This window comes from Rissa tridactyla, chromosome 1 (assembly GCF_028500815.1).
Source record: "Rissa tridactyla isolate bRisTri1 chromosome 1, bRisTri1.patW.cur.20221130, whole genome shotgun sequence".
Taxonomy (NCBI): Eukaryota; Metazoa; Chordata; class Aves; order Charadriiformes; family Laridae; genus Rissa; species Rissa tridactyla.
Window position 1 is genome coordinate 153,089,570 of NC_071466.1, and position 26,652 is coordinate 153,116,221.

Consider the following 26,652-nt stretch of genomic DNA (forward strand, 5'->3'; position numbering starts at 1 on the left):
AGACTTTCCAGTAAAGAACATTAAAACCCTCACTTTAATTTTATTTTAGCTTTTTTTTTTTTTTAAATTCTATGGATTGTGTTCATCTAGACTAGTGTATCAGTGACCGGATTGCACTTCATTAGGGTCAGGGTGAGGAAGACCATAGCCCTCTGCACAGGAGAGAATATCTTTTCCGGTATAAAGAGCCACTCCTATTTCCCAGATGCTAATGCTTCCGTGTCATCCATTCCACCTCAAAGAGGCGAATAATACGTACTGTCATTGCATCTCACTTCATTCATTGTCTCAGAGGGTATGGAGGAAGCGGGGTTGACTTTGAATAAGAAGCTGCCAATACAGGAGGTCACAAGTTACTTATATAGACAAGCATCCATAAGGGTTTGCCCAAATGCCACAGCTTATTTCTTAGTGTACTAAGAGGGCTGTTCTCCTACTGGGTCAATGCAGCAAACTGACACACAGATTAAGGCCTTCAGCCAAGTTTACAGCCTGGGCTCTGAAGCTTGAGGTTAGCACACATCGGAGCTGTGCAACTGGGGCTGGAAACACTTTCTGAAGCTGGCCCAAGTGAAAGTGAGAAATTTCTAGCACTGAATGTGCTCAGTTGGATCATTTGTTGTTACCTAGCACTTTCCTTCCTTGCTGGCTCTCTTCATAAATCCCAAGAAACTCCTCTTGTCAGTTCAGTGATGATGTTATTGACAGGTGCTTTACTATAATCTCTGCCATGCCCTTCAGAAACAGCCGGAGTATCCAAGAGCACTCTGTGCTTCCCACGTATCCTGATGAGGAAGGAGCAGAGATAAACCCCCAGGGCTCTTCTAACTCCACTTCTGATGCACATTCTGTGGATAAATGTGCACTTCAGTGATAAAAGCATTAAGAAAAGACAGTAAGAGCTTTCTACAAAACCTGCCAATTCTGCCCATGATGGAAGATAGTCTAGCAGGTCAATAAAGTTAGTGGGAAATGGTTCTCCAATATGTAGTTTTCTTTAAAAAAAAAAAAATCCAGTTCCTTGGTGGAAATTTGAATGTCCTGATATCACCGGCACGAGCACAGCTGCTGCAGCCACTCAAAAAGCACACATTCAATTGTCCAAAATGACTGGATCTGATAAAAAGCTTAACCCTACATAGGGCGCCTATATATATTTTAATTTTTTTTTTAAACCCATTCCCATCAGTTGGATCCTTTCTTAGGCTCCAGCACACAAGCTGGTACAAGCCTGCAGGAGTTCTCAATGTACATGGACACAAGGCAGCACTGTTGCCTTATCCCGGGAGACCCAGGCAGCAGCCACCAGCTAGGCAGCATAAAGGAGCGAGCTGCCAGGACTCGGAGGAAAGCAGACGTGCTTGCAAATTTGCTGAGCTGTGCTTTGAATCAATGCCCAGGAAACAGATAAACAGATACCAGGTTGGTCACGTACCCAGGCTGACAGTCTTACCAAGCTCAAATGTTCACTCACTGCTGAGGGCAAAATATAATTTTTTTTTTTTTTTAAATTGACCTTGTGACCAGCCTTTGACAAGAGTTATGAGATATTATGCTTTTGTTTATGCATTTTCTGGTTGCCCTGAAAGACAGGAGGAGAGGAGGCTCAGCCTGTAGCTGCATGCACACACAGTGCAGTCAGGTTCAACACTTGTTAAATAAGAGACCAAATCAACAGGGAAATATTTGGAAGCATCTGAGTGGTTATAACGGAGCAGGAGGAGAGAAAACAAGATCACTAATGAGAACTGTATGTCCCTTTAGTACCAAGCATAATAGGGTTGTTTGCCTCCCAAGGCAGCAATTTTTAAAGTCATACCCTCTGTAGAGCAGCTTAAATTCTGTTTAAGCGTGCTTCCTCCCACTCCAACATTTATGAGCTTTCTGCTCAGATTGGATGCTGACACCACGCCGCGTCTCTGTGTACCTGCACGGGATGCTGAGAGCGCAGAGGGGGAGAGCTGAGCCCTTCAGACGGGTAGAAATATAATCGTAGAATCATAGAATCCTTCAAATCCAGAAGGGAGATGAGGAACTTTTGCCTCCCAAGGAAGGTGCTGTGGCGTGAACAGCACTGCACAGCAGCAGCGACTGTCAGAGGACACAGGTAGGGAAGCACGATGTGGTTTAACCCACAGTGGAAGAGAGCTCGGCCAAGCTGAGTTAGGGGTAGGGTAGAGTCACAGAATGGTTCGGGTTGGAAGGGACCTTAAAGATCGTCTAGTTCCAACCCCCCTGCCATGGGCAGGGACACCTCCCACTAGACCACACTGCTCAAAGCCCCATCCAGCCTGGCCTTGAACACGTCCAGGGATGGGGCACCCTTCCTCGAGGACAGCTAACCTTAAAAAGAAAAAAACAAAACAAAACATCTTCCACCACAGTCTAGATTGAAAAGCAACGAGTTCATCACACAGCTTTCACGAGGGCAAGGCAAGGGCTCCTGCATGTTGTTGGAGGACGGGGGCCTGTGCTTGCACCAGGGGACAAGGAAGGGAGGGCAGTACAGGAGTAGGTGGGTCTGGAAGGGGGCAAAGCCCAGCAGGCTGAGCCACAGGAGCTTGTCTCTAGGTTCATTTTTAAAATCTTTTTCGCATTCAGGGTGACACCCAATTCAGGTCATTACAGCACCACGTGCTTGCCACGACTTTGAGCTCCCCCAGGGATGAGCGGCCCGGCTGAGACAAGCCCCCTCCAGTGCAGGCAAAAGCCTTGCGTGCATTTCCAGCCCCTGCTAACCAGCCCTGGAGCTGCTATGCTAACGATGCCCCCACAGTCGCCGGCTCTGCTGCGCTTTCCTGAGGAGAGAAAGCATCCCCCACCTCCTGTTGCTTATCATTTCGGGGGCCCTATTTTTATCTCAGTGGTGTGATGTCTTGGAGCACCGGCGGAGGATGCCAGTGGGAAGAGGAGGAAAGCACACACTGCCTGCCAACAGCCTGGCTGCAGCACAAGCCTGCCAGCAGAGCCAGCAGCACGTCCCCTCCCGAACAGATTGCTTTTCGAAGCCATGAGCAACAGCATTCTCTGATTTGTTGGCAGAGGTGGCGTCACCCAGTAACTCAGGGGTACTTCAGGCTTTTCATCAGTCTTCCTCCAACACTGTCACAGTATTGGATGTGGAGAAATATTTAAATGCTTAACAGGCAGGAGAAGGCACATCAGTAGGACAGGGCTGTTTGTTGTGCTTTAAAAGCAGCAACAAGTTGACAGAGTGCCTCACCCAAGACCCACCGCCCTGTTTAAGCGAAGTACGTGCATAAGAGATTGAGTAATTCTCCCTGACTTAAGAAATTCAGTCCAAAACACAGAAGATAAAAAACCAATAACTCATTCCAACGATGGTAAAGGAGAGATAGAGGAGATTAAGCAGCATACCCCACTGGACAGGAAACCTGCAGCATCGGTGTCAATGGACCCCTGGCTCCTCTTGCCTGAGCCCGCTGCTTCTAGCTGCAACAGAGCCTGTCTTCCCTTGGCTCTGCTCACCAGCCTCCCTCCTCCCCTCGTGTACACATACATGCTCTTCCCAGGACAAAATCCAGAGAGCTGCGTCCACTTGCACCGAGATGTCAGGAGACAAACTTGGGCACTGCCCAGTGGCTCCCGCACTGAACCAGCCCCGTCACCTTCTTGCAAACCAGGTGCTGCAGCCTCTGGCACACAACAGCTCTGCACCATTCTGCGGCCACCACCCCATCCCCGTCGGCTCTGGGGGTGGCTTCGCTGGCTGCTCCTGTGCCATGGTCTCTGGTGCACCCCCACTTCCCTGCAGCACGCTCCGTTCAGCATCTGAGGAGAGGCACAGCATGCCTAGAGACAGTTTAAGACAAAACTCAGGAACAGTCAGCACGGCCAAGCGCTTCCCGCAACGGGAAGGCAATCGTGTGAAAGTCAGATAAAGGAGCCAATGGTCAGTATCTGGCTCAAAGGGCCCTCGGGGCTTTGAACCTTTTGTATGAAGCCATATGTAAAAGCTGTATGCAATAGTTCAGCCTCCACCTCTGGGAAAGATTTACAGCTACGGAACTGAGCAATTCCCTGCATAAACTGCCTGACCTACAGTAAATCCGTGAAAGCCATTACAGCTTTCAGAGTCAGTGGTCAGTAGCCAGTTGTGTCAGATCCAAAGGTATGGAAGATCTTCAGCCAGCTCCCAGCTTATCTGTGGGGATGGTCTGGCTACCATACAAGTGATGACTTGTTTTGTTAACTGGTTTTGGTTTAGAAGAAAGTTCTCCCTTAGTCAGCACCTGTACTAACATTTCTATTAGGTCAGTGTGGGACTATGAATGATGCCACCGGGGGAAAAACCAGCAGCTGCAGCACAAAGCAGGAGAGTCCAAGTGTTCATCTGACCTGAGAGTGGAGCATTATCCACAACGTGCTCTTTTCTTTAATATATACTTTAATTTCCTGCTTGTAACTGCAGCACACTTTATTCAGGATACAGGAAAAAAAAAATTAAATTTATTCCTGTAAGCAGAAGTCCTCTATTTTCTGCTGGCAACAATAAAATAAAATACAGGATGGGCAGAAACATGAAAACTCTGTCGAGGATTAGCTCTTTCCTCTTTCTCAAGAAATGCCATGGGACAATCCCAGCTATTCACTAAATGGAGAATTACATACTTGGCTGTATGTGTGCACATGCAGGGAAGGAGGAGGCATAAAGCTCTGGAAGACAAATGTTTTGCATCAGCAGTTTCCCAGTGCAACTACTTTGAGCCAAAGCGAAACATTTCTCTAGAATGACAAATCAGTTTGTTTAACACAGAAAAGAGACTTGAAGCTATCTGGTGGCTCTTTGAAATCTCTCAAATCCCATCAGATTAAACAAGCTGAAGTAGTGGATTTCTCCATTGGCCAATGAAACCATAAAGCCAAATTCACCTTGACCTGAGGAGCCTCAGCAGGAAAGAAACTTCTGGGAAAGAAGAAGAGAGCGAGCTGGGGCAGGGAAGCAGTATGACAATGCTGGATACACATGGAGCACCTCAAACAGGTTTGCTCCCCTCATTTCTCTGCATGAGAGCTCCCCAGTTTAAGAAGAGAGGCCTCTTCCTTTTGTAAGGTACCTACCACTTTCATGTAATCAGTCCTTATTCACTAGTCCATACCACTCCTTCTCTAGCACTTTCTCTGGCAAAATTTATCCCGCAGACTTCCAAATGCAGTGCTAATTATATCTAGTTACACACAAAAGTTCAGTTTACAGTGTTGTCCCAAACTATTCTGCCCATGAAAGTGCAGGTCTGGAAGCCGTTTTCAGCAGCAGCTGCTTTTTTACTGAGAAAAGTATCTATCAAATTTCATATATTCAATTTGAAACCTAGAAGTGTTGAATACAAATCTTACACTTCTGAAACTCCCATCCGAATTTCCAATAAGCTTTGTTTAAAGGAAAGGCATGAGGAAGAGGAGGAAGTGGGGTCTTTCTGCAGGAAGTCACATGGATATATTTTTTCCTCCCTCCTAAGTTGCTTCAAAAAAATCTACCAGACAAAACCTCAGTGCACTTGAAATATTTTATGCAAAGGTGTTATATTCTGGACTCACCCCACTTAGGCGAAGGAAACTCACCTTTCATCAGCAGTCTTATCCGGTCCAGGAAAATTCCCATCCTTGAATAGATCCCCTGGTTTCTTTGGGCTGGCACAGCCAACAGCCCAGCTGACAACGCCGCAAAGAGTAAATGGTCCATTTTCCTTCTTGCAAACCAAGGGGACACCCAAACCACCCTAGGAAGCAAGAGAGAGAGGACTCTTATCTCATTTGGCCTCTGCACTGCCGTAGTTAAGAAAAGAGCTGCCGCGGGTCAGATTTGCCCAAGAAAAAGCCTCCGTGCAAGAATCATAGAATCATTAGGGTTGGAAGGGACCTGAAAGATCATCCAGTTCCAAGCCCCTGCCATGGGCAGGGACACCTCCCACTAGATCAGGTTGCTCAGAGCCCCATCCAGCCTGGCCTTAAAAACTTTCAGGGATGGGGCTTCCACCACCTCTCTGGGCAACCTGTTCCAGTGTCTCACCACCCTCACGGTGAAGAACTTTTTCCTAATGTCCAGTCTGAATCGTCCCATCTCTAGTTTTAATCCATTCCCTGTAGTCCTACCATTACCCTACATCCTAAAAAGTCCCTCACCAGCTTTCTTGTAGGCCCCCTTTAGGTACTGGAAGGCCACTATAAGGTCTCCTCGGAGCCTTCTTTTCTCCAGACTGAACAACCACAACTCTCTCAGTCTGTCCTCACAGGAGAGGGAGTGCAACTGCTGGTGCAACTCAGCCCTAGCCTGGAATGAAGAGACTGATTTAAAGGCTTGCTTATCGGCGTGGAGTGAAGACTGAGCACCGACTGCAGACAAAATATGATTGAATAGTGCTCTTTAGCGTTACACATAATTTATTAGTCTGCCATAAGACTGTGGTATTGAGCAGAACCCACATTTTAGCTTGACAGTGCCTCAGTCAGAATTACTTCGCCTTTTATTTACTCAGCTGTTCTTACCTGCTGGCCTCACGATTTCAGGGAGATTAGTTAGTTCTTGAACAGTGTTCTGAATACATGAGTTTTATAAAACCAATAGAAGTTTTCATAGTTTATCTTGACAAAAGAGTGTTATGAAACCGTTTCCAAACAAGCTGCAGTGGGAAGCGTTTCACTGGGATAAGAGATGGGACTGGGGAAGTGCAAGGGAAGAACATCCTCTCCTCCACCAGTCTCATGAAAATTGTAGTCCAGAGAAAGATTACTAAACTCTGTGGTTCCACTTCCAAGCAACGCTGCACACATTGCATTTATCTTCCATATAGATCAACTGTGTGTATTGTTCTTGTAAACACTGTTCCCCCCAGGGACAGCAAGTTGTTGGAGCTTTTACCTGTCACTTGCTACACGCTCTTCTCCCCTCTCTCCTCCCCTGTCCCTTTCCCCTAGATGGTCTACTGACATCCATATGCAGTCACCTTCAAGAAGCGCTCACCTTTAGTTTTACCTCACCCGACAGGAGTCCTGGCCTCCCACAGAAACAAAGCCAGCAGAAAGCATCCTGGCTACGATCCCTCCAGGGTGACTGAAGTAGTAATTTCTCCCACAGATTTCATTCTCGAGTACAGGCACTCGTGTCTGCTGCAACCGCCTAGCTCGGCTCCCATCTGCTTGTGACATAAATTCAAGGCTAGGTCTGGGAAGAAGAATACGTTATGAGATGGAAATGTAAGTTCTGCTCATAATAGGCAAACACGCAAAATCAGAAGAGCCGCTTTCTTTGATGATCCCCTGTCCAGACACAGTGCAGAGGTAAGAAGAGGATAACGTCTCTGTGCTGTTAGACACACACACTGGCCTCACAGCAGTGTTGTACTCCAAAGGGATGTCTAGCTGCATCAGGACAATGCCAGACTCATAGCTCAGCATGTTGAAGTCAGGATGAACTCTAGTGGTTTTCACCTGTCTCACCTGTGTGGGCAGAGAAGGAACAAGTACCTTCTAAGTGCATCCTGAAAGCGTACTTGTAAAGGAAGAGGGCAAGAACCCCACAAGCAATGACCAACCTTAAAATAAGTCATGAAAAGAAGGAAACAAAGTGCGAGGACTTTGAAGACAAATCCTCCACTTCCCCCTTTTTCAGTTGAGAAGATTGCTGGGATGGATTATGTAGACCTCCTGAGGCTAGAGGGAAGGCTGATTTCTCCATTGTGCAAACAGAAGCCACTAAGGTTTTGCAGAAGACTAGTGTGTCACTTGTGCTTCTTTTCCACATGTATTTCTCCCTCCACCCCATTAGGAAGAAAGAGTCAGCAAGCTTTTTATAGGCAGATATATTGCTCATCACCAAGAGAGTAAGATGCTGAGGACACTCAGTCATCTCTGTGAGATTTTAAGACTTTTTGTTGCTAGTAATAAGAACCAGATATAAAACATACTTCTATAAAGTGCAAGTTAGCTGAATGAGACCAGAGTTACTGGATTTCCTTTCACACTCCTCAACCTTCGCTACATATCAGCCTTGCTGTCAACACTGTTTTATCTGTGCAGATAGATCTGGTTTGAGAAATATTGTAGGGGCAAATACACCAAAGTCAACATTTTTAATGGTATTGCTTGGTTTTTACCTGTTCTGTTGACTCTCTCAGGGCTTTACCGTGGTCTCCTACTGTCACAGTCCAGTGCAAGGGTTTATTTGATCTGTATAATGAAAGCAAACATATTGGAGCTACTTACAGTCAGCCACACAGCTTCCTTATTCAGCAGTCATACCTCCCTTCTGGCTCTTCTCTAATTAGCCACTTATTCCCAGGGCTGCTGAGCAAGAGCTTCTCACCACAACAAATGCATTGCATCAGTTCTGGCTTTGCTACAGCTCTGAGAGCAGACAGTCCAATTAACTTTAATGGATCTCCTACAAGCAAGACCAAACAGTTGCCTTCTCTAAAATCAGTGATCATGGAGGAAGGGCAGAAGGAAGGTTTCGTAGAGGACATGAAGGTGTGAATATAATTTATAGCTCTCCAGCTCTTTGTGGCCCAGCCCGGAGGAGCAGGAAGAGAACACAGCATGCGGAGAGGAGCAAGAGGTGGCCTGGAGACCTGCTGGTCACACTCAAAGCTGCACACAGTGGGCAACTGTCAGCAGCCACGTAGGGCTGATGACAACCCCATCACACTGGTAGTCTCCAAGGAGCTTCAGGGTGGCATGCCATGGCCAACAGTGAGGACAGGCTTCCTCAGCCCCACTAACATGTTTGAACAACCGCTGAGGACTAACCAGGTGAAGGCCACAGGTGTGTGCAAGAGAGCCAGAAAACTAATCATACCTTCACAGGCAAGGTTCTATCTTTTCCTAGATGACCTCACACGGTCGATACAGCAAGGCCAAACATGCAGGAGAGAGCAAAGTCATCTGCTCTGTCTGGAAGTGGTGGGGGAAGGAAAAACAGATACACAAAACCTTGAATCCTAAGGAGGTGAGCACTTCAGAGAGCAAACAAGGCTCGGACACTGAAAGTAGGTTTCTCCCATCCTCTACCCTGTGTCCCCGCTGCCAATAGGAAGTGCATGCAAACAGAGTGGAGAGGATGTACCACATGTATGAGAGTGAGAAATGGGGCACCTGCCTATCATTCTCATCCACACAAGAAGTGCATAAAAGGGGACCTGAGGTCAGAAAGCATCTGTCTCACTGCATAATCCTCTTATATGTTAGAAGAAAGCTCCTCAGACCAGATCAACTGAGCAGAATTTAATTTCTTTACCTAAGGTGACATCCTTCAGCAGCAACATCGGTGCAGTAGTTAATCTTGAATCTTCTCTTCCTGCCTCCTCTGCAACAGAGGAAATAAGAGTTAGCTCTGACTTTGGTGGATGGCTCTGGCTTGTCTCCTAAAAAAAAAAAAAAAAGTCCCCGCTCTGGAAGGGAAAAGTTATTCATCCCCCTCAAGCAGCAGCTGGCACATACATTCATGAAAGCAGAAAGCAACAATAGCAGACTAGCCCTCAGGATCAAGATTCTCCTCTATAATGAGATTTTCAAGGGGAACATCAAGCCGACAGAATTAACAAGGCTGCTTATTTCAGGTAACAGGAGTTAGTCATCTCATTTCTCAGTGAGAAAAAAAAAATGAATTTGATTGATTCATCTCCCTTTTTCAGGGAAGGGAGCTCTGCTACAAGTAACTACTTGGTTCTGAAGTTACCTTGACAGAATTCAGCAGGATTAGCCTAAAAAATAAGCTCAGGTGTCTAAGAATAGCTGCAGATGATGCAGACATTGTTAGACATGGCAAGCATCTCTCTACTAATCTGAACGAACAAAAGTGAGCCAAGCTCTGAACCCTCTAAAAACTGTTCTCCCCATCAAAGTGTACCAGCTTGGTATTCCCTGGACTCAGCACTGGTTTGGGAGCTGAGAATCCACAGAGGTTAGCTGTGGGAATGAACAAGAAGCTGTATTACTAAAATGAGAAATGTCATCCTGTAAGCACTTGTGGCTTTAGCTGATCTAGGTTTCTAAAAAGCTGAAGTCCTAGAGTCTTGGTGACTTTCTGATTAAAACAAGAATTTTGCAGAAGAGGTGCCTGCAAAGCAATGTCAATCAGTGACATCAGTAAGCAATAACAGCCAGAACTGATCTACTACAGTTATGCCACAGGTACACAAAAGTAATCCTAATTTTCTCATAGTGGAATTACAAGTAATCTTCAACAGGCAGTGTGAATACCCTTCATTGCGCAAAACCCCCACACCTGAGAATTGTATTTGCCCTCACTGATGGGTGCAAGCAAAGTCTCTCCTGATTGGTTTACATGTACAGATTGAGGACCTAGAGAACAGCTGTTAAGACTTTTCTTCCTATTGAGAGCATTCAGTTTGAATAGCATCGGGATGTCCCGTAATTGCAGCTGGACAGGAAGCTTGCACTTTATTCCAGAGGAGCTTTCCTGTAGGAATCTGAATTTCTGATGGCAAAGTTGTGCTGGAAAGCATCAAGTGAAACACTGTGGGATGCTGAAAGCTCTCCCCTGAAAGACTCCAGATCCAAATTTGTCAGCTTTCTTCCCCCCACTTCAATACTCCTTTCCAATGGAAACCAGATTTCTTTTCAAGGAAACTGTAGTGTTAATACTTATTCAGCATTTGGTAAACATGCAACTAAATTACCACCACAAAATAGGTGGGGGAAAAATAGAAGTGGTTTGCCAAAGATCACTTCTCAATGCCAAACCCAGAACAGTTCAAGCCTCTTACCCACCTTATTCGGTGTAAAGAAAAGAGCATCAGCCCCTCATCACTCTGTCTTTTGGTTCACATACAAGCCTGTAAAGAGGTAGCCAGAATTCAACTCAAATATCTTCACTTCTGAGCGCCAGATTGCTTTTCACCTTAAGAGTAGACACCAAGCTCTGCTAAAGTGAATGTGGTGCCTGGAAGATGTTTTTTTTTTTTAAAAAAAAGCTGGGGTGTTACAACATGCCTTCATTTGGTCCAAGAAGGAGAAACATCTGGAAGTATAGATGTTTAAAAAAGGGAAGTTAAGAACATTTATTTCACTAAAGTTAAAGTTTTTTATATTGAAAAAAACGGAAGCAGATTTAAAGCGAGGAATTAAAAAAATATTTCCTTTTGAAAGTGTGGGAAAGCAATGCCTCAGGTTAGCAATTTTTCATTAATGAGATTCCAAGAGAATTAGTTCAATTCATAAAGAATTCATATCCATTTCAGTGGAATTAGACACCCATTGACAACTGCTCCTTCGCCCTGCCTTACTTTGAACATTTGTCGTCTTTAGCGACACTTTGAGCTAAATTGCTCTCGCTCTCTCCTTTGATAGAGAGGTGCAGAGCGGAGGCCTGATCCGGCAGCTCACACTTGTGTGCTCTCCTGGCTCTGGAGCAGAGCATGACCCACGGTCCTACATCCAGCCCCGCAACACCAGGCGGCTCTCCATGACAAAGCACAGCCTTGGACCAGGATGTGAGATCTCCAGTGCCAAGGGTGCACCTGGCCGCATCATGATGGGCAAGACAGACGGGCAAGACTCAAGGCTACGGTAGAAGCCCTTACATTGCCCTTTCAGTGGTACTGAGTAGCATGTTACCATGGTGATTAAACACACCTGTTTCCACAGGGATGTCTCATTTAAGTCTGAAACGATTAGTGCTCACCCAACTGGTTTTCTTCTTCTTCATCACCATAAAGAGTAACTGCATCATAAATGCAGCCCAGGCTAAGTTCCACAGCAAAGTCTTCAAACTTCAGCTGCAAAGCAGACAAGCAAGAGGGAATCATCAAGATTGAAACACTTAACCTTATTAAGCAAGGGCTGGAGAAAAGCTAGGTTTTGGAAGAGTTTGGGCATGGCTTCCCTTGGTGAGTGTGGCACAATTTGCATCAAAAGAGTCTATTTGCAATCTTGTCCTGACTGCTCCTTCCTGTGCGGGGCTACAGACAGGCCTGCAGAGGATGAGGCTGGCCCAAGCTTTGCTTTAAGGCATTTCAACTGTCATCACCAATCGCAACACTCAACGCCTTGTACTTCTGAACGGTCAGTGTCCCGTACGGAGCACCCTTCCAAGAGCTTTTCCTTCAAGCATGGAGAGTGGGTGATTTTTCCTTTGTTTGTTTTGTTTTTAATCCAGACAACAAGTTTTCATGCCAACAGAGCAGCGGCAACCCAAGCAACAGGTCTGCGTACTCTTCAGCATCCCTAGGTTTAACGCTGGTTTTCCAGCCCTTCGCCAAGGCAGCAGGGGAGGAGAGACGTTCCTGCTTTGAACAATGTAAATGGCAACGTGACTCACCGTGGGCTGGGACGAGCTTGGTGGGGTGCTTGCTGCACACAAGCAGCAACAGGCAATAAAGAGTGATGCTGGTGCTATGAGTGGGAACTATTATCAGACAGCCCATGCACAAAGAGAAGCAGACACTTTCATATAAGGAGTAGCCTGGCAGGTTTTGACACTGCCTTGAGGAAAAGGCTGACTGTATTGTTTGCACCACCCTCTCTACCTTCACTTTACCCTCAAATCTGTGATGGACTTCAAGATAAAGCTATCCTGAAATGAGATTGGTGCCTACAGACTTTGAGCGCTTACAACAGTCACAGCCCCTCCATACATGAGTTCGGAGGTGATGTCTAATTGACAAAATATGCCCTGCAAAGAATCAGTGACCTAGAAACCTTGCAATTTACGGTCTTGCGCGTCACAGATGTTTCTGGCAGGATTTTATTGAATCGCTCACCTGAACAGTTCTTAGTGCAGAGGTTTAAGTGCAGTTTCTCCTTTTATTACCTTTATGACGTACTCTGCTGGAGCCTCAATGAGCCAGTGGCACTTCGTGTTCCTGGGATACAAGCCAGGGTAATTAGCAGTATCAATCTTCCCCTCTTCCACTAACATTGCGACAGTCCCACAGCCCAAACCTGCAATACGCAGACAAGAAAGGAGACAATTGAACAGATGGGATTATACGGTACTTTTAATGAACCCAAATCAACAACTTGACTTTTAAGGAACCCAGGCACACTAAGGATAGTTATTAGTTTAAGGAGGTCAGAAAGGAGAGGAGAGGGGTTTCTACAGCATCATCGAGGTCACCTGCTTCAGAGTTGTTATGACTGTGAAAGTGAGCTTGAAGCTGCATCCAGCGTTGCTCCCATCAGAAACAAATATAACGGTGACCTGTTCCAACTGGCAGCAGAGGGGCCAGCAAGACATCCCCGCAGGATTTATCTGAGGGAGACAAGGAGCTGGTGGTAAGAGCGGGCTGAACATACATACATTTATTCAGGCAAATCTGGCAATGGTTCGTTAGGTTAGATCCCATTGGGAAGGTCTCTTCCCACACTGAATGGAGAGACTGTTTGGCTTTTATTGCCTATTAAACGTTTAGAGGCAGTACAGAGAAATTAAGGGGATGGGACTTCATCCAAAACAACCGCATGAACAACCAAATATTCCTAGAGGATGAATTGCATGGACTAAGGATTAACATTATTATCAACACATCGTCATTAGTACTAAGTTAGAGTGGAGAGGCAGCTAGTATTTGCAGGAAATTTTTATTCTCTATCGGTTCAGTATTAAGCACATCTTACTGAGGGACAACAAGCCACATTTCTTTTAGTGTCATCTGTACAGTTACCCAGTAATCTGCATGCTTGTTGGGCCCTATAACCAAATTTGAACCAAAGAAGAGCCAGCCTTTGAGCTACTTTTCCAACACACAAGACACTGGCCTTGCTAATATGTTGGAAACTCATCTGGACATGCACCAGCTAAGCAAGGCTAAGCCCTTGGTTTACTCTGATACCCAGGGTCTTTAAGAGTAAAATAAGTATACTGGAGAAAAGACAGAGGGGGCACAGAATTACATACAGCTGAAATACATTTTTGAGATGCCCACCACAGTGCACTAGATCCCAGCACAAATATGAACGTGTCCCTCAGTCCCACCTGCCCTGCTCCATTTGGGTTGTTGTCTCTAGCTCTTTAGAGTCACAGTGCAAAATACAAAAGGCTTCTCAAAAGTCAGCTAGAATCGCTGTTCTTCGTGACAATGAAGTAACCCTCACTCCAAGGCACCCAGTCTTACAGATCGGCTCTCTTCTGTTCAAATAGAGGGACACACAGTCAAGGTCACATCCCATTTGGTACTCTACATCTAATTCGGTGAAGCGTATCACAATGGTTTTGTCCTCTGGCACTGTTATGTTCTAAGTGCAAACGATAGTAAAGGCACATATCTGCACGGCTGAGCTTAGTCCTCATCAGTCCCACGGTGGGCTGGGAGTCTCCAGCAACTGCTTTCCTGCAAGCACGCACCAGAAGCTGACAACTAATGTTACCAGCTCCACCTGGTAAATTTTATCATCTTCCCCCTTGGTATAAGCCATCTGCAAAGAGAGTTACCAAAAGCAGAGGACCACTGTGAATTTGCTCCGCACTAGGTGGGGACTGGCGCTTCCTTACAGCAGTGACAGCTTTGTGCTCTGTGACCGACACGCCGCCAGCCCAGTCCATCTCATTCCCCTGCCTCCTGCAGGAGCTGAAAGCTTCTTTGTGTGAGCTGACATCGATATGGCCAGAGCAAAAGATCAAAGGTACAACAGATCTCTAGCCAGACGCAGCCATTTCATGAGTGTGGCTCATGCAGAATGTCTTAGAAATAGACTTTGTGTCTTCCTGCCTTCCCCCACAACATTATCCTGCCCAGCGAGCGTAGCTGCGGATTTGCATTGCAGGGAACAAACAGCTCTTGTTATCCGGACACTGCCGAGAGTGGTGCCCAGGCCAGCAGCGGTCAGGGCTTCTGAGTCTTGGGAAACACTTCAGTGGGTGCTCCAAGGAAAATTCGGTGTTTGAAGGCTACGACCAAACTACAGTTACCTGGTGTCAAGGTAACAAGGTATCCTCCGAAGCCTGCCGGTACTGGACGTGGCCACTTTCTCCAAAGAGCTGGGGCGCCTTGGGAACTACACTCCGCACAGCAGCCAGGGAGACAAAAGGGGTTGTATGGGGTATTGCAGTACAGGCAATATCGGTGAAGGCACAGGCTACGGCACTGCAGTTGTTTCAAACACAAAGTGCTTGACATGCAGCTGAGAGAAGCCTCAGATGAGAGCACAGAACTTCTTTCCCAAAGTCCTACTTAAAAAAAAATCCCCAAACTTTCAGGAGTTGTCCCACCGACACAGCGGGCCCGCATTCAGTTCAGCCTGCTAAGAGCTGACGTGGCTACTCCAAGCTCATTTTTAATGAAGCACACCACTTTTATGTTGGCCTCCCCTTCATCTTCTATAGGCATTTGGTCTGCCTGGATCCCGATAACTCTGCTTCGCAAAGGGTAGTGCACCCACTTTGTAGCCACGTGGCTTCTGCTCCTTGCAGTCACTGCTCCCAATTAAGAGGCACCTTCTTAGCTGCAGACAGTCCCCTTTTGAAAGCATAATCATTAAGAATCCCTAGCAAAGCCATAATAGGCTGGGTATTAGTTAATACTGACACCTCAACTTTGATGGCTATGACAGAAATAACACCATCTCTTTAATAACTTTCATTAGCCCTGTGATCAGCTGCACAGAAAAATACAAGTGGCTGGCAGGGAGTCGCTAGACCTGTGCCTAGCTATAAAAGGCACTTCTGATAAACCACTAAAACTGGAGCTCTTAATACGGTGTCCCTCTTCTCATGTGCATTCACAGTTGTATTTGATGAGGAGATAACCCCTGATCGATCCCGCACGCCGTTTCAGGAGCACAACAGCAGTTCAGATCTCGAGCTGGCAGGTATTCAAAGCAGGCTTTTATGAGAGCAGGGCTGGTATGCAGCACTCAGGGGACACCTCGCCAAGCTGGAAGGGCTGCATTCAGCCAGAAAGTCAGCAGCTTGAGTAGCCTTCTGCTTTTCCATGCCCATTTAGGGGATGCATGGGTCAGACCTGCTATTATAACCAGGTTTCTGAAGGGGGACTTATCTATTTAAACTTTTGGTTTTGCCATCCCAAAATAAAAGATAATATACCTTGTTGCTGATGCAGTCGCTGGAAATTAAACAGAACTGCTGTGGGTGGAGGGAGGCAGCAATAACAGGGCAATTTGGATCCCTATGGTGCTAAACAGGAGAGGAAAAACCCTCCCAGTAGTCATACCTACCCTGGTGTCATGTGCTGGGCAATGAAGTCCACAAAGACAGACACATGTGAGAAGACGCCTGGTGAGCCCTGGGCTGTGGTGCTTCTCTTGAGGGTATCCCATCCTCTGGCACAACTGATGCCCCAGGACACCACACTAGCCAGAGCTCAGGTGCCACCAGTCCTCAGACACACAAGGGGACCTCCAGAGTCAGCCTGTCCAAACACCATTCGGGGAGGAAAGGTGCCATTTATTCCTGTGGCTGCAGCCCCGACCTTTGATGGTGTTGCATGACAGGCCAGCTCTACTGCAGAAACAAACACAACCTGACTCGCTTCTCCCCAGTCACAGGGGCCTGGCACCATCCCTGCTCATTCAGCTGTGCTTGTTTAATTTAAAACGCACCAATCTAAGTTCTGTTCTTTCACTTCCCTGATCTGACTTGCAGTTTGGCAACCTGCCCTTCCCTGTACACAAACCCCTTTTTTCCCCCTGAAGAATGTAAAAATGAAAGCCTTGTCACCAACAACAGACGCAGCACTGCTTTGAAAACGTTCACGCAAGGTATGACAGAGGGCAGGGAGCTTCCCAAGCTACTGTTTGGTTCAAAACCAAAAAATATTCATGCAAGCACACCCCAAGGAGACTAGCAACAGCTTGGTCAGCAGCCTTCCCTAGGGCAGGGCAAGACTGGCCCCAGTCACAGTGTTAGGACTAGCAGAGAAGAGTTCGGCACTGAGCAAACTCCTCTCTGGCAGCCCATTGCCCAGTGGGACTGCCTGAGCGAAGATATCAGGAGGCTTGAGGGTATGTAAGGGGACATTAAGGGAGAGGTGGGAACTGCCTTCTTTCCAACCTCCTGGCAGCATTGCCTTGGAGTCCCACCACTGAAGGTCCCCCCCCCTGTTTTCAGCAGAGGTGGTGGCACTCACATGCAGAGATGGAGGTCCTGCTGTTAGCAGTGCCCAGGGCACGTCTAGGCAAGGGGTCAGTCATGCTTCAATCTGCTGCTCACACCCATATGCCCACCCACAAAAGAATCCTCCTGCCTTTAGTATGCTGAAGCTCCTTGTAAAACCCTCGCTTAGTGAAGTGTTGACAGCACTGTCAGAGCTGCTTCTTCCCTTTCTCCCCAGGGGAGACGGTTTTCAGGTGGATAGGACAAGTCTGCTGCCCAGCAGGAGCCAGAGCGGACAAGCTGTTACCCTGCACGCATTCCCTCCCACTGTTGGGAAGCCAGCACGCAGCATGGAGCTCCTCGCCAGCGGCAGATTCAAGCCCCTCAGCTGCAGGTCTGGCTGTCCATAAGGGGCAGCTCCACCTCCTGCAGGATGGGAGCCAGCACCTCAGCCACTGCTGGAGCAATCAGGCCACATCCAGCATCTGCAAGACAGCTTGCCCCTCTGGCTGAAAGATAGCCAACAGCCCTGTCACCTGGGAGCCACATCCACCCCTTCCCCAACACCCCAGCACGAGCAGCTGGTTGGTCCCACACCAGTTGCCTGCCTGGGCTGGAGATGTTTTGAAGCAGTTTGGGATCACCAAGCAGAGGTACCCAGCTAGGCGGGTAACGCATTGGTTTTCCCCAAGACAGTGCCTCAAAAGAGGGTTGGAGAGGATCATTCCCCTGCAAGTTGGACAGCAGACATTGATTTCTTCTCCTGAGCACCACACTACAGGGCTGGAGACTTTCAGGGGCCAGGACGAAGCCCCCAGCAAGCTGCTGGTGGTGTGAGAGACCAGCCCTGGCTGGGAGACAGCATGTGCTCTGCTGGGAGGGCTGCTGGGGAGTCGGGGACAGGCAAGTCTCCTCTACTGTGGATGAGCCCCAAACCACTAGGGATGTAAAAATAAAAAGCAACATTCAGAGACATTCTCATGTCCTTTGAAGTGCAATTCCTTTGAGGGAACAATCTCTGGTATGTAGGAGAGAGTATAAAAGAGCATACATTTTTACGTACAAGGGAACTATTCCCACTTTTGTAACACCTTGTAAGGACGGCTCAGCTTGTGAGAGGCTCCGATACGCACACATGAATATGCACAGCAGCACTGCAAAGTGCAACCTTCCCTAATGTGCTCCAAGGTCCCACGCTACAGGAAAACGCTGACCTGCACATCCCTACAGGAGCTGGTCCTCTGACAAGCAGAGGAGACCTGGTGAGCAAAGGCATACTTGAACTTTCCATCTGGCAGGAGTCACCTTCTCTTGCATTTCTGTTTCTGAAAGAAAGTGGCTCCTTTCCCTTATCCATCACCCTTTATTCCTGCAACTGCGACCAGAAGACCCTGACATTCGACTCACCCTCAGACACCTTATCCCAGCCACTAGCCACTCACGGTGTCCCAAACTGGAAGTCTTCGTCCCTGTGGGGAAGGCAGATGGGCCGAATCTCATCTCCCTGCAGAGGAAAGGGTACATAAGCATAAATGAGCTCACAAACCCCGTGCTTCCGGGAGCATGTATGATTTACAGGCACAAACAGCATCCTTCAAGTCACAGTGCTCCATTTCTCCCCTTCCAAAAACGTCACAGTCACATGTGGGTATCCATAAAATGGGAATACAATCTGAAGTTAGTCACATGTAATTGAATTATACATGAGGCAAATTCAGAGAGAGAGATCAGAAAGATTGTTAGCTATCTTTGAATGTTAACTTAAGCGGAAGGATACTTAGGAAGGGGACAAAAGAAGAGGGAGAACAGCATGGCAGAGATGAGGAGACCGGGCTGCCCCTGTATCAGTCTCATATAGTGTGGGAACAGGCCAGCGCTTGTGAGAAACTCCTTACATCATTCTCCCCAAAGACCGGTGCTGATCAGATCAGAGGAGTTACGCAGGACATGAAAAACTCAGAAGATTCAGCTCCATTCAATCCAGACTCACATTGGTTAGTTTTCCCTTGATAATGGGAAAAAAACCCACATCACAGTTCTCCTTGGCTGCCTTGACAGGGCATTGGCAGTGCCCAGCCTTCAGAAGGGCTAAGCAGGGAGCCCTGTAGTTTCCTCAAGGGTTGTCCGTGTGACTTTTATGATGCCAAGCAGAGACACACTTGCTCAGCCACAGAGCACAGGCACACAGGCAGCCCTCAAGCAGCCCTCCTCATGCTGCCTGCCAGGATGTCTGAGCCCTGAAATGAACATTACTTGGGTCTTATTTCCCTTATTCCTGTCATTATGGGCAAACTGTAAGGCTATCACTGCCCGAGCCAGTGATTTGAGACATGACAGTGACAGAAGGTTATTTTATGTTGGCCGATCTGCCATCTGATGGTCACAGGCAGTCATGGCCAGTTGGCTGTAACCCATTGTAGCTCTGTACAACTCAGGGAATTGCCTTGGAAAAGCTTAGGAAGTTAGAGGCTTGTGCCACTTCCCTCATGCCGAGAACCCTAAAATTACCTCCAGAGGCTTTTTGCCTTTGTCTGCAGAAGTACTTGGAGCGAGCAGGTTTTAATCCAGCCTGCTCCTCTGTGGGCAGGACCCTTGCAGCACACTGCTAATAGCCCAGGGCCATGGCCAAGAGGAAGCTGATGGCTTTCCCGCAGCTAGCCAAGAGCTAGTGTTGGCACAACGGGGTTGAAGAAATCCACGCTGGTGCAGCTTGTACAAGGAGAGCACAAGGGAACACAGGAATCTGGTGCATGAAGAAAGCACTGGTATATCCAGAGCACAGACCCTGACTGAGGGATAGGACAAGAATTAACACAATTGTGTTACTAGAACATCTCTCTTATGAAGAAAGACTGAGGGACTTGTGTCTTTTCAGTCTGGAAAAAAGACAGCTGAGGATGGATCTTATCAATGCTTATAAATACTTAAAGGATGGGTGTCAGGAGGATGGGGCCAGGCTCTTTTCAGTGGTGCCCAGGGACAGGACAAGAGGTAATAGGCACAAACTTGAACATAGGAAGTTCCGTCTAAACATGAGGAAGAACTTCTTTACTTTGAGGGTGGCAGAGCACTGGAACAGGCTGCCCAGAGAGGTGGTGGAGTCTCCGTCTCTGGAGACATTCAAAACCCACCTGGACGCGTTCCTGTGCAACCTGCTCTAGGTGACCCTGCTCTGGCAGGGGGGTCGGACTAGATGATCTCCAGAGGTCCCTTCCAACCCCTACCATTCTGTGATTCTGTGGAAGGAAGAGGGGTGTTTTTTTCTGGACCAGCACATCAGATGAGGTCTTTGCCTGCGTAAAGCACCCTCCCACAGCAGCAGCTCATCCCCCTGGGCTCCTGCTTACCACACTGGGCTGGGTGCTGCACGTGGAGCAGGGCCATGTTGCAATCCATGGTTGAACATAGAGTGGACGATGACACGTGAGACAAGGATGCTCAGCTCCTGCCTGTCTGCCCGCTGGAGGAGACGCTCCTGCACTGTCACCACCAGGCTCTTCAGGAGTTTCCTGATGTAAAAAAAACAAAACAATGCCAGGTTGATGAGGGAAGGGTCTGCTGCCACAAACCAAATTTTTGTTTTTCCCTCTGCAATTTCCCGTCCTTACACTCAGCCTGCAACCCCACAGCGTGCTCCCACCCTGGGAACTGGGGCTGGTCTTCACTAACTGGACTTACAGCGGGGCTGATTTCACATTCGCAGCAATGCAGAGGATCCCCCGAGCTCCAGCTGGAAAAGCCAGACTTACTTTTAAACGGATAAATAGGCTTCTTTTTTCATCTGTTATCCATCAAGCCGCTGTTCATACCTGGGCAGCACAGAGCAGCCAGGAGGCCAGGGGAGGTGCCAGCAGATTTCATTGCCGCCAGCTCGGTACTGGGAAAAGGACTGTTTATCTTCTGAGTTGGGGCCCCCCGAACTCCTGTGCCGTTTTTGGCCTTGAAACATCAAGCTCAGCCCTTGTTACCTGCAGTCTGGGATCCTAAAAGACACATGAGAAGCCTTAAAAGCAATGGGAACTGGCTGCCAAAGTAATTTTGGCCCCATAAATCCTCCTTTCTAATGTTGTTATCAGCGCATTTAGGAGATGAAGTAGAGGCCCACATTTAAAAGGTTCACAATTATTTTAAGCAGCTACATGTAGTTTAAATTAACACTAGACAAGTGTATGCCCATTATGGTTTTTCCTGCATATTTTATAAGCAATATAATGTTACAGTTAGACTTCGAGCAACCAGCTCCAACAGTCAAAACACCTTTCAGTATTTCTTTTAGCAATTAGGTAGATAGCGACGCTATCACAGCGGAGTTACCCAGTAAACAGGCGGGCAGCAGACCCCACCTTCAGCAAACCAGATCTTCACTAAAGAAGTTTTTTCTCCTCTAGAGACCCAACAAGTGCACTGGGGTGCAGGGTGGGATAGTTTTGGACCCAATGGGAGACATGAACTGGGTTCATTGATCCGGCCGGTACCAGGCACTGTGAGAGACACCCACAGGAGCTGCAGAACTCGTCTGCGTTTCGGCTGTCAGCATTTCCCATTACCAATTCTCACAGCACAGGGCGCAACACAGAAGCGAGTTCGTCTGGAGATCTTTGCAATTAGGGCTGATTAAAGGTCTGCCTGAATTATTATCAAAATAGGACAAAACCCAGACATGAAGCCTTTTCTCTCCAGACTTTGCTCACTAGAGAGTCCAAGAAACCCCAGTGCCCAGACAAGAGCTTTGAAGCCTGTTCATTGCTGATTTGCAGTAGTTTTATAAATTCTTTTCAAACCCCTGCCCTCATTCTCTTCTCCAACCTCCATGGTGTTACCTGAAATAAAAGCCCTCGAAACCAAAAGTAGTTTAGAGAGGAGATATTGCTTTATTCGACATCAGGTGCTAGGGGGAAAACCCCACAAATCTAGCACATTTTACTGGGGATATTCACCCATTATTTACACACAAAATATTCTCGTAATTCCACCTACCTAATACATAACTCCACCTAGGCTTACATATTCATTAGGATGACTGAATAGTCTTTCTGCACACGGTATCAAATTTTGCTGCGTCGGCAAAACACTTCTGCGCAAGCGTGAGTGTCTCAGTGGTCATTTGGGTAAGGAGACCCTTCCTCACACTATCCTTTTAAGGTATTGAGTCATCTCAGGACAGTAAAAGTTTACTGTAAGTTTGCCCACTTCTTGAAGATAATAAGGATGTTCTCCAAAGTAGCCACAACTCTATCCTAATTGGTGTAGGAGTACATACCTGACATATAAAAGAACCTTGAAGTGATTAACTGCTTATTATTCCATCCTTGGTGATTAACTACTTCTGATTGTCTCCTCATTATCACTATCTGTAACATCAGCTCAGTGACTAACTATTTTTACATAGTAAGAAGGTCAGTAATTAGCTATTTTCTCACACAGTAAGAAGGTTAGTGAGAAACAATTATTTTAGAAACAAAGCAGAGGCCTGTCTTTGGTAACAATTGGATTGCACCCCTTCGTGAAAGTCCGACTGCTGTGAATTACCACCACCCTATTCTACCCATACGTCCTTTGGAGGTAGCAAGTCCAGGCAGCCTGGCATGAGGGGGCTGGTAGGCACACACTTTATTACTTTTTTTCCACTCAGGGAAACCCTTCCTTTAATTTCTAATCACTTTCAGCCATAAGTAACAGACCGACTAATGGCACAGCTCAGCTTTAACCTCAGGAGGCTGTTTACTGGAACTGGAAAGTTCCTGTACTTCCCAGCAATGCCTGCCACCGGGAGTGCCTGGCAATGCAAATGCTGCAGTGATGGGAACATAGGAACAGCATTGGCAGGATAAGACCGGAGAATAAAAGCACCGGATAGTTTTGCACTGAAGAGAGAAACAAGGAGGTGCCTCATTATCAAGGTTAATCTTGCACACTGAAATTTTTATACCATAGCAACTTTCTTATTATTCAACATCAGTCCTCAAAAATGATGCTCAAGTTGAGCAAGAAACAGATGTGAAGCTGACTGGTCTGCAATTACATTATAATGGATTATAAAAGGGCTGGCAAAGGGGTCACTTATATCCTTTTCCCTGCCCATTAAGAGGTCCGTAGCACGACCTGTAAAGCTGGTCTTGCATTAAAAGTACAGAAGCCAATGTGACTGCTAAGAGTAATGGGACAGTTGCCAGGGCTGCCTTACCAGGAAGCTGCAGCGCTTCTCCTGCTGCCTCAGAAATGCTCCTCTGGTCTTTGCGCTGAACAGGACATGTGAATTTGATTTGCAATCTCCCTGCATGGGGGAGCCCTCTCCCCAGGCTTTGGGGAGAAACACGCAGAGACCCAGCAGGAGCAAGCGGGGTGCTGGGGGTGCGCAAGTTGCTTGAGGACCCATGGCAGATCTGACTGTGGCAGAGCACTGGCACCATTCAGCCCCAGAGTGGATATTTCCTTCCCTGATTGGGACGTCACACCTGGGCCCAGGAGCTCCCCGTGTCCTAAGGGGGACTTCTCCTGCAAGAGGTGTCAAGGGTGGGTGAGGAGGTCAGGCTGACTTACTGCTCCAGGTTGACCACACAGTGAGCAGCAGTAATAACCACATCTCCTCAGACCAGACCGCCACCACAGTAATGGAAAAGGCCCAGTTTGAGGGACACCTTCACAGAAAAGGTCAGGTATGTTTTGAGATGAGGTGACTCCTGTTTCCTCCCAAAATGTGAAATAACAAAGATCAGCCCAGCCTGGGAAACAACTTTTGCCTCCCAGTATTAGTGTGTGGGATGCCCAGCTGCCTGGAGGCTTGAGGAGTCACTTCCAAGCCCTGGCTGACCCTTGGTAGTCACCTTCAGCCCCAGCAGTGCATGAGAAGAATGAGATCCTGAAGCATCCCGAAACCGAGGGGACTGGACAGACATCTCAATCCTCCTCTTTGCCTTCCTGAGCTTCCAGAGCTTGATCCATCCCCTTGACCCCAGCACCCTACCCTCTCCCTACACCATCCCCTGGCTTTGCCTTCCTGCTACTATCTGCATAGATTTTCAAGCTGCTGCATGTGCAGGGACTGGGTTTTGGGGAGAGGGAGGTGGCAAATACTGTTTGCCACAGGTGCCAGCGTTTGCTCTGGCAACACACAAACAAATAGACCTTTTCTAAATAGAACCATGCCCTGCTCAGTTACTCGTAAGGCACCATCCCACAGTCCTTGCTCTGTGCTTGTCCTTATGTCAACACAAACCACCAGGCAAGGTAACTTTCCTCCGCAACAGGGGACCAGGGAGGCACCCTCCCTTCCAACCTCTACAGCCTCTTTCTATACCATAAACCCCAGCAAATCCTCATCTGTGCACACCACAAAAGCTCTGCAGCTGCATTAGCTCACACCAGCCAGAGATCTCATCTTAACTATTAGATCACCTCATTCTTTCCTGTTTTGGGAGGGGAGTCAGCCTGGGAAGCTAGGTAAGAAGGACTTTTAGTCCAACATCCACTCCTGAGCTAGCAGCGTTCAGTGACTTGAGGATGAAAGAGAGATGCTCCTGCCTCTCCTCCCCCTTCCCCAGGGAAAAGGCAGCGTACTGCAACACAGACCTGCCAGGGATGTCCCCCAGACACCAACTCTCTCCCACGAATGATTCAATTCAAGAGAAGAATCCCAGCTTCAGAGCATCCTCTGGGCTCTTCAGGTCAACGGGATGAACTTCACACTTCAGGCCTACACAGAAGACAGAAACAAGAGTGTTTTGCAGTGAGACAATCCCCCACATGCTCAGATGCATCACCTCAGGCTCTTCTGGGACAAATCTGGGACAATTCTGGGACAAATCCGAGGTGTCACAGCTTTCCCAGCCTCATATGGCGATAAATGAAAACACATGGAAACTGCATTTCTTGATAAGAAGCTGATGTGTGCAAAGCTGAGGTCTCCTGTAAGGTACTTTGATGATGTGTGTGCACAGTCATAAAAAAAGAAAATTTAGATTTAATCCAGGAGACTAATTATTCTTAATTAAATGCAACTGGGACTTACAAAATTAAGTAACAAGTGCAACAGGTTACAATGATGCCACCAGACTTTACTCAAAGTTTATTATTTCAAGGCTTCCATACCTTAAGTGCCTTGGTGCACTTAACCTGAGCAAGTAAAGTCATGAAAGACATTGTCTCTGAACTGATAGAGTTCTGCTGGCCCAGCCCTTGCTCTTGGCTTTGGTCTGAAATACATCACAAGGAGACAGAGCTTTCTCACATTGCTTTTGGCACCGATTGTACCTTAGAAACATGGACAATGAGCAGGGGGAAAGTTTGACTTACAGCAGGGTCCAGCTGGGGGTGTCTGGCTCTGATTAAGTTTTAGATGCTTCACTGAACTGTGCAGTTTGAGATAAATTTGTGGCAATCACAGTTAATGTTCTCTGGAAAAAACCCTCAGTCCTCACCCAGCAGGGAGGGATGCACACACTGCCAGGCCTGCTGGACCACGTGCTGGGTGGAGAACAAGGGGTGTGCTGCCTCCCCTGGGTCATCTCGAAAACATGATCATTTCAGCAAAGATCACACAGGAGGGGTGTTCTCAAATACTTGGGAGACACAGAAAAGGAACCAATTGCAATTCCTCATACCGGAGGTCCGCTTCTCCAGACTGTGTGGTTTCAGGAGACGGGTGGCATGAAGTTTCCTCTCCTTTGCTGAGAAGAGCAAAGTAGCTCTTCCTCCACTCCCTTCAGCTGGTCCATGTCTGCATCAGCTAAAAATCACTTTGTTAATCACTCCTGTCCAATGTGTCTCTCATGCCAATAGGAGGGGTCCCCTGCCTCTCCCAAGCCAAAGCTGGGGTAAGAGTTCAGTTCCCAGGCATGCAAACATAAGCAACATAATGCTCATGATTTAGGAAGTATTTGCATCGTGTTTGTCCCAGGTGAGAGCCTGGAATAACTCACTGGAGTCACCAGGAGGCTGAGTCTGGACCCAAAATGTTACCAGCTATCACAATGACACCCCTCCAGCCCTTTCTTTAACTTTGGGTCCTATGTCCTCCATGTAGGCTTGAAGGCAACGTTACTTGCTTAACCTTCACATCAGGTTAGCAGGCATTAGAAAGCCCACCAATCTCTCACACCACCTTACCCAAGAGCCAGTGAACTGAGGAACCCATATCTTTCTCCTCTCCCTGGGCGGCCAGCCACCCCAAGACCTTAGCAGCAACAAGAGGAACTCACCCCACAAGGTTGTGGAGGATCCTCGCACAACTTCTGCAGCACTCCTGGCTGTAGAGGGGCTAACTGAGCTCCTTGCTTCCCCATTCAGCCCAGACTCTCTCTCTCCCTCCCTTTTTTAATACCCTTTTATCATATTCCCAGGATGCTCTCTGGCTTCAAAGCATTCGACTACTGCAGAAAGCACAGTCACAAAATCAGGAACAATTTTCTGAGTCATTGACCTGGACCAAGCTCTCCCTGGCCCGTGCTGCTGACTAGCTTTTCCAACAAGAGACTGTGGTGATTATTGCTATAGCAGCAAGTCTACTAGTGAAGTAGAAAATAAATAGACTTTATCAGTGAGGTAAATGATGGAGAAAACACCATTCCCTTAGGTAGGGAAAGAAATAACATTAGCAACAGCAGAAGGACCAGCATCATGTTAGA

At 47.4% G+C, this 26,652-nt stretch overlaps 1 protein-coding gene across 1 annotated transcript; it reads right to left on the reverse strand.

The window, feature by feature from the left end:
- Positions 1-681: 681 nt before the first annotated feature.
- OVCH1 (ovochymase 1) lies at positions 682-25,168 on the reverse strand. Its single transcript, XM_054197749.1, is given in 22 exon segments — positions 682-785; positions 5,584-5,638; positions 5,640-5,741; positions 7,000-7,157; positions 7,260-7,458; positions 8,115-8,187; positions 8,609-8,761; positions 8,856-8,910; positions 9,254-9,322; positions 11,663-11,756; positions 12,791-12,921; positions 13,097-13,111; positions 13,114-13,231; positions 14,074-14,214; positions 14,347-14,394; positions 15,358-15,434; positions 17,431-17,484; positions 18,437-18,466; positions 20,839-20,906; positions 20,998-21,012; positions 23,570-23,667; positions 25,118-25,168. Coding segments are annotated over 22 exon segments (1,908 nt in total).
- Between the last annotated feature and the right edge of the window lie 1,484 nt (positions 25,169-26,652).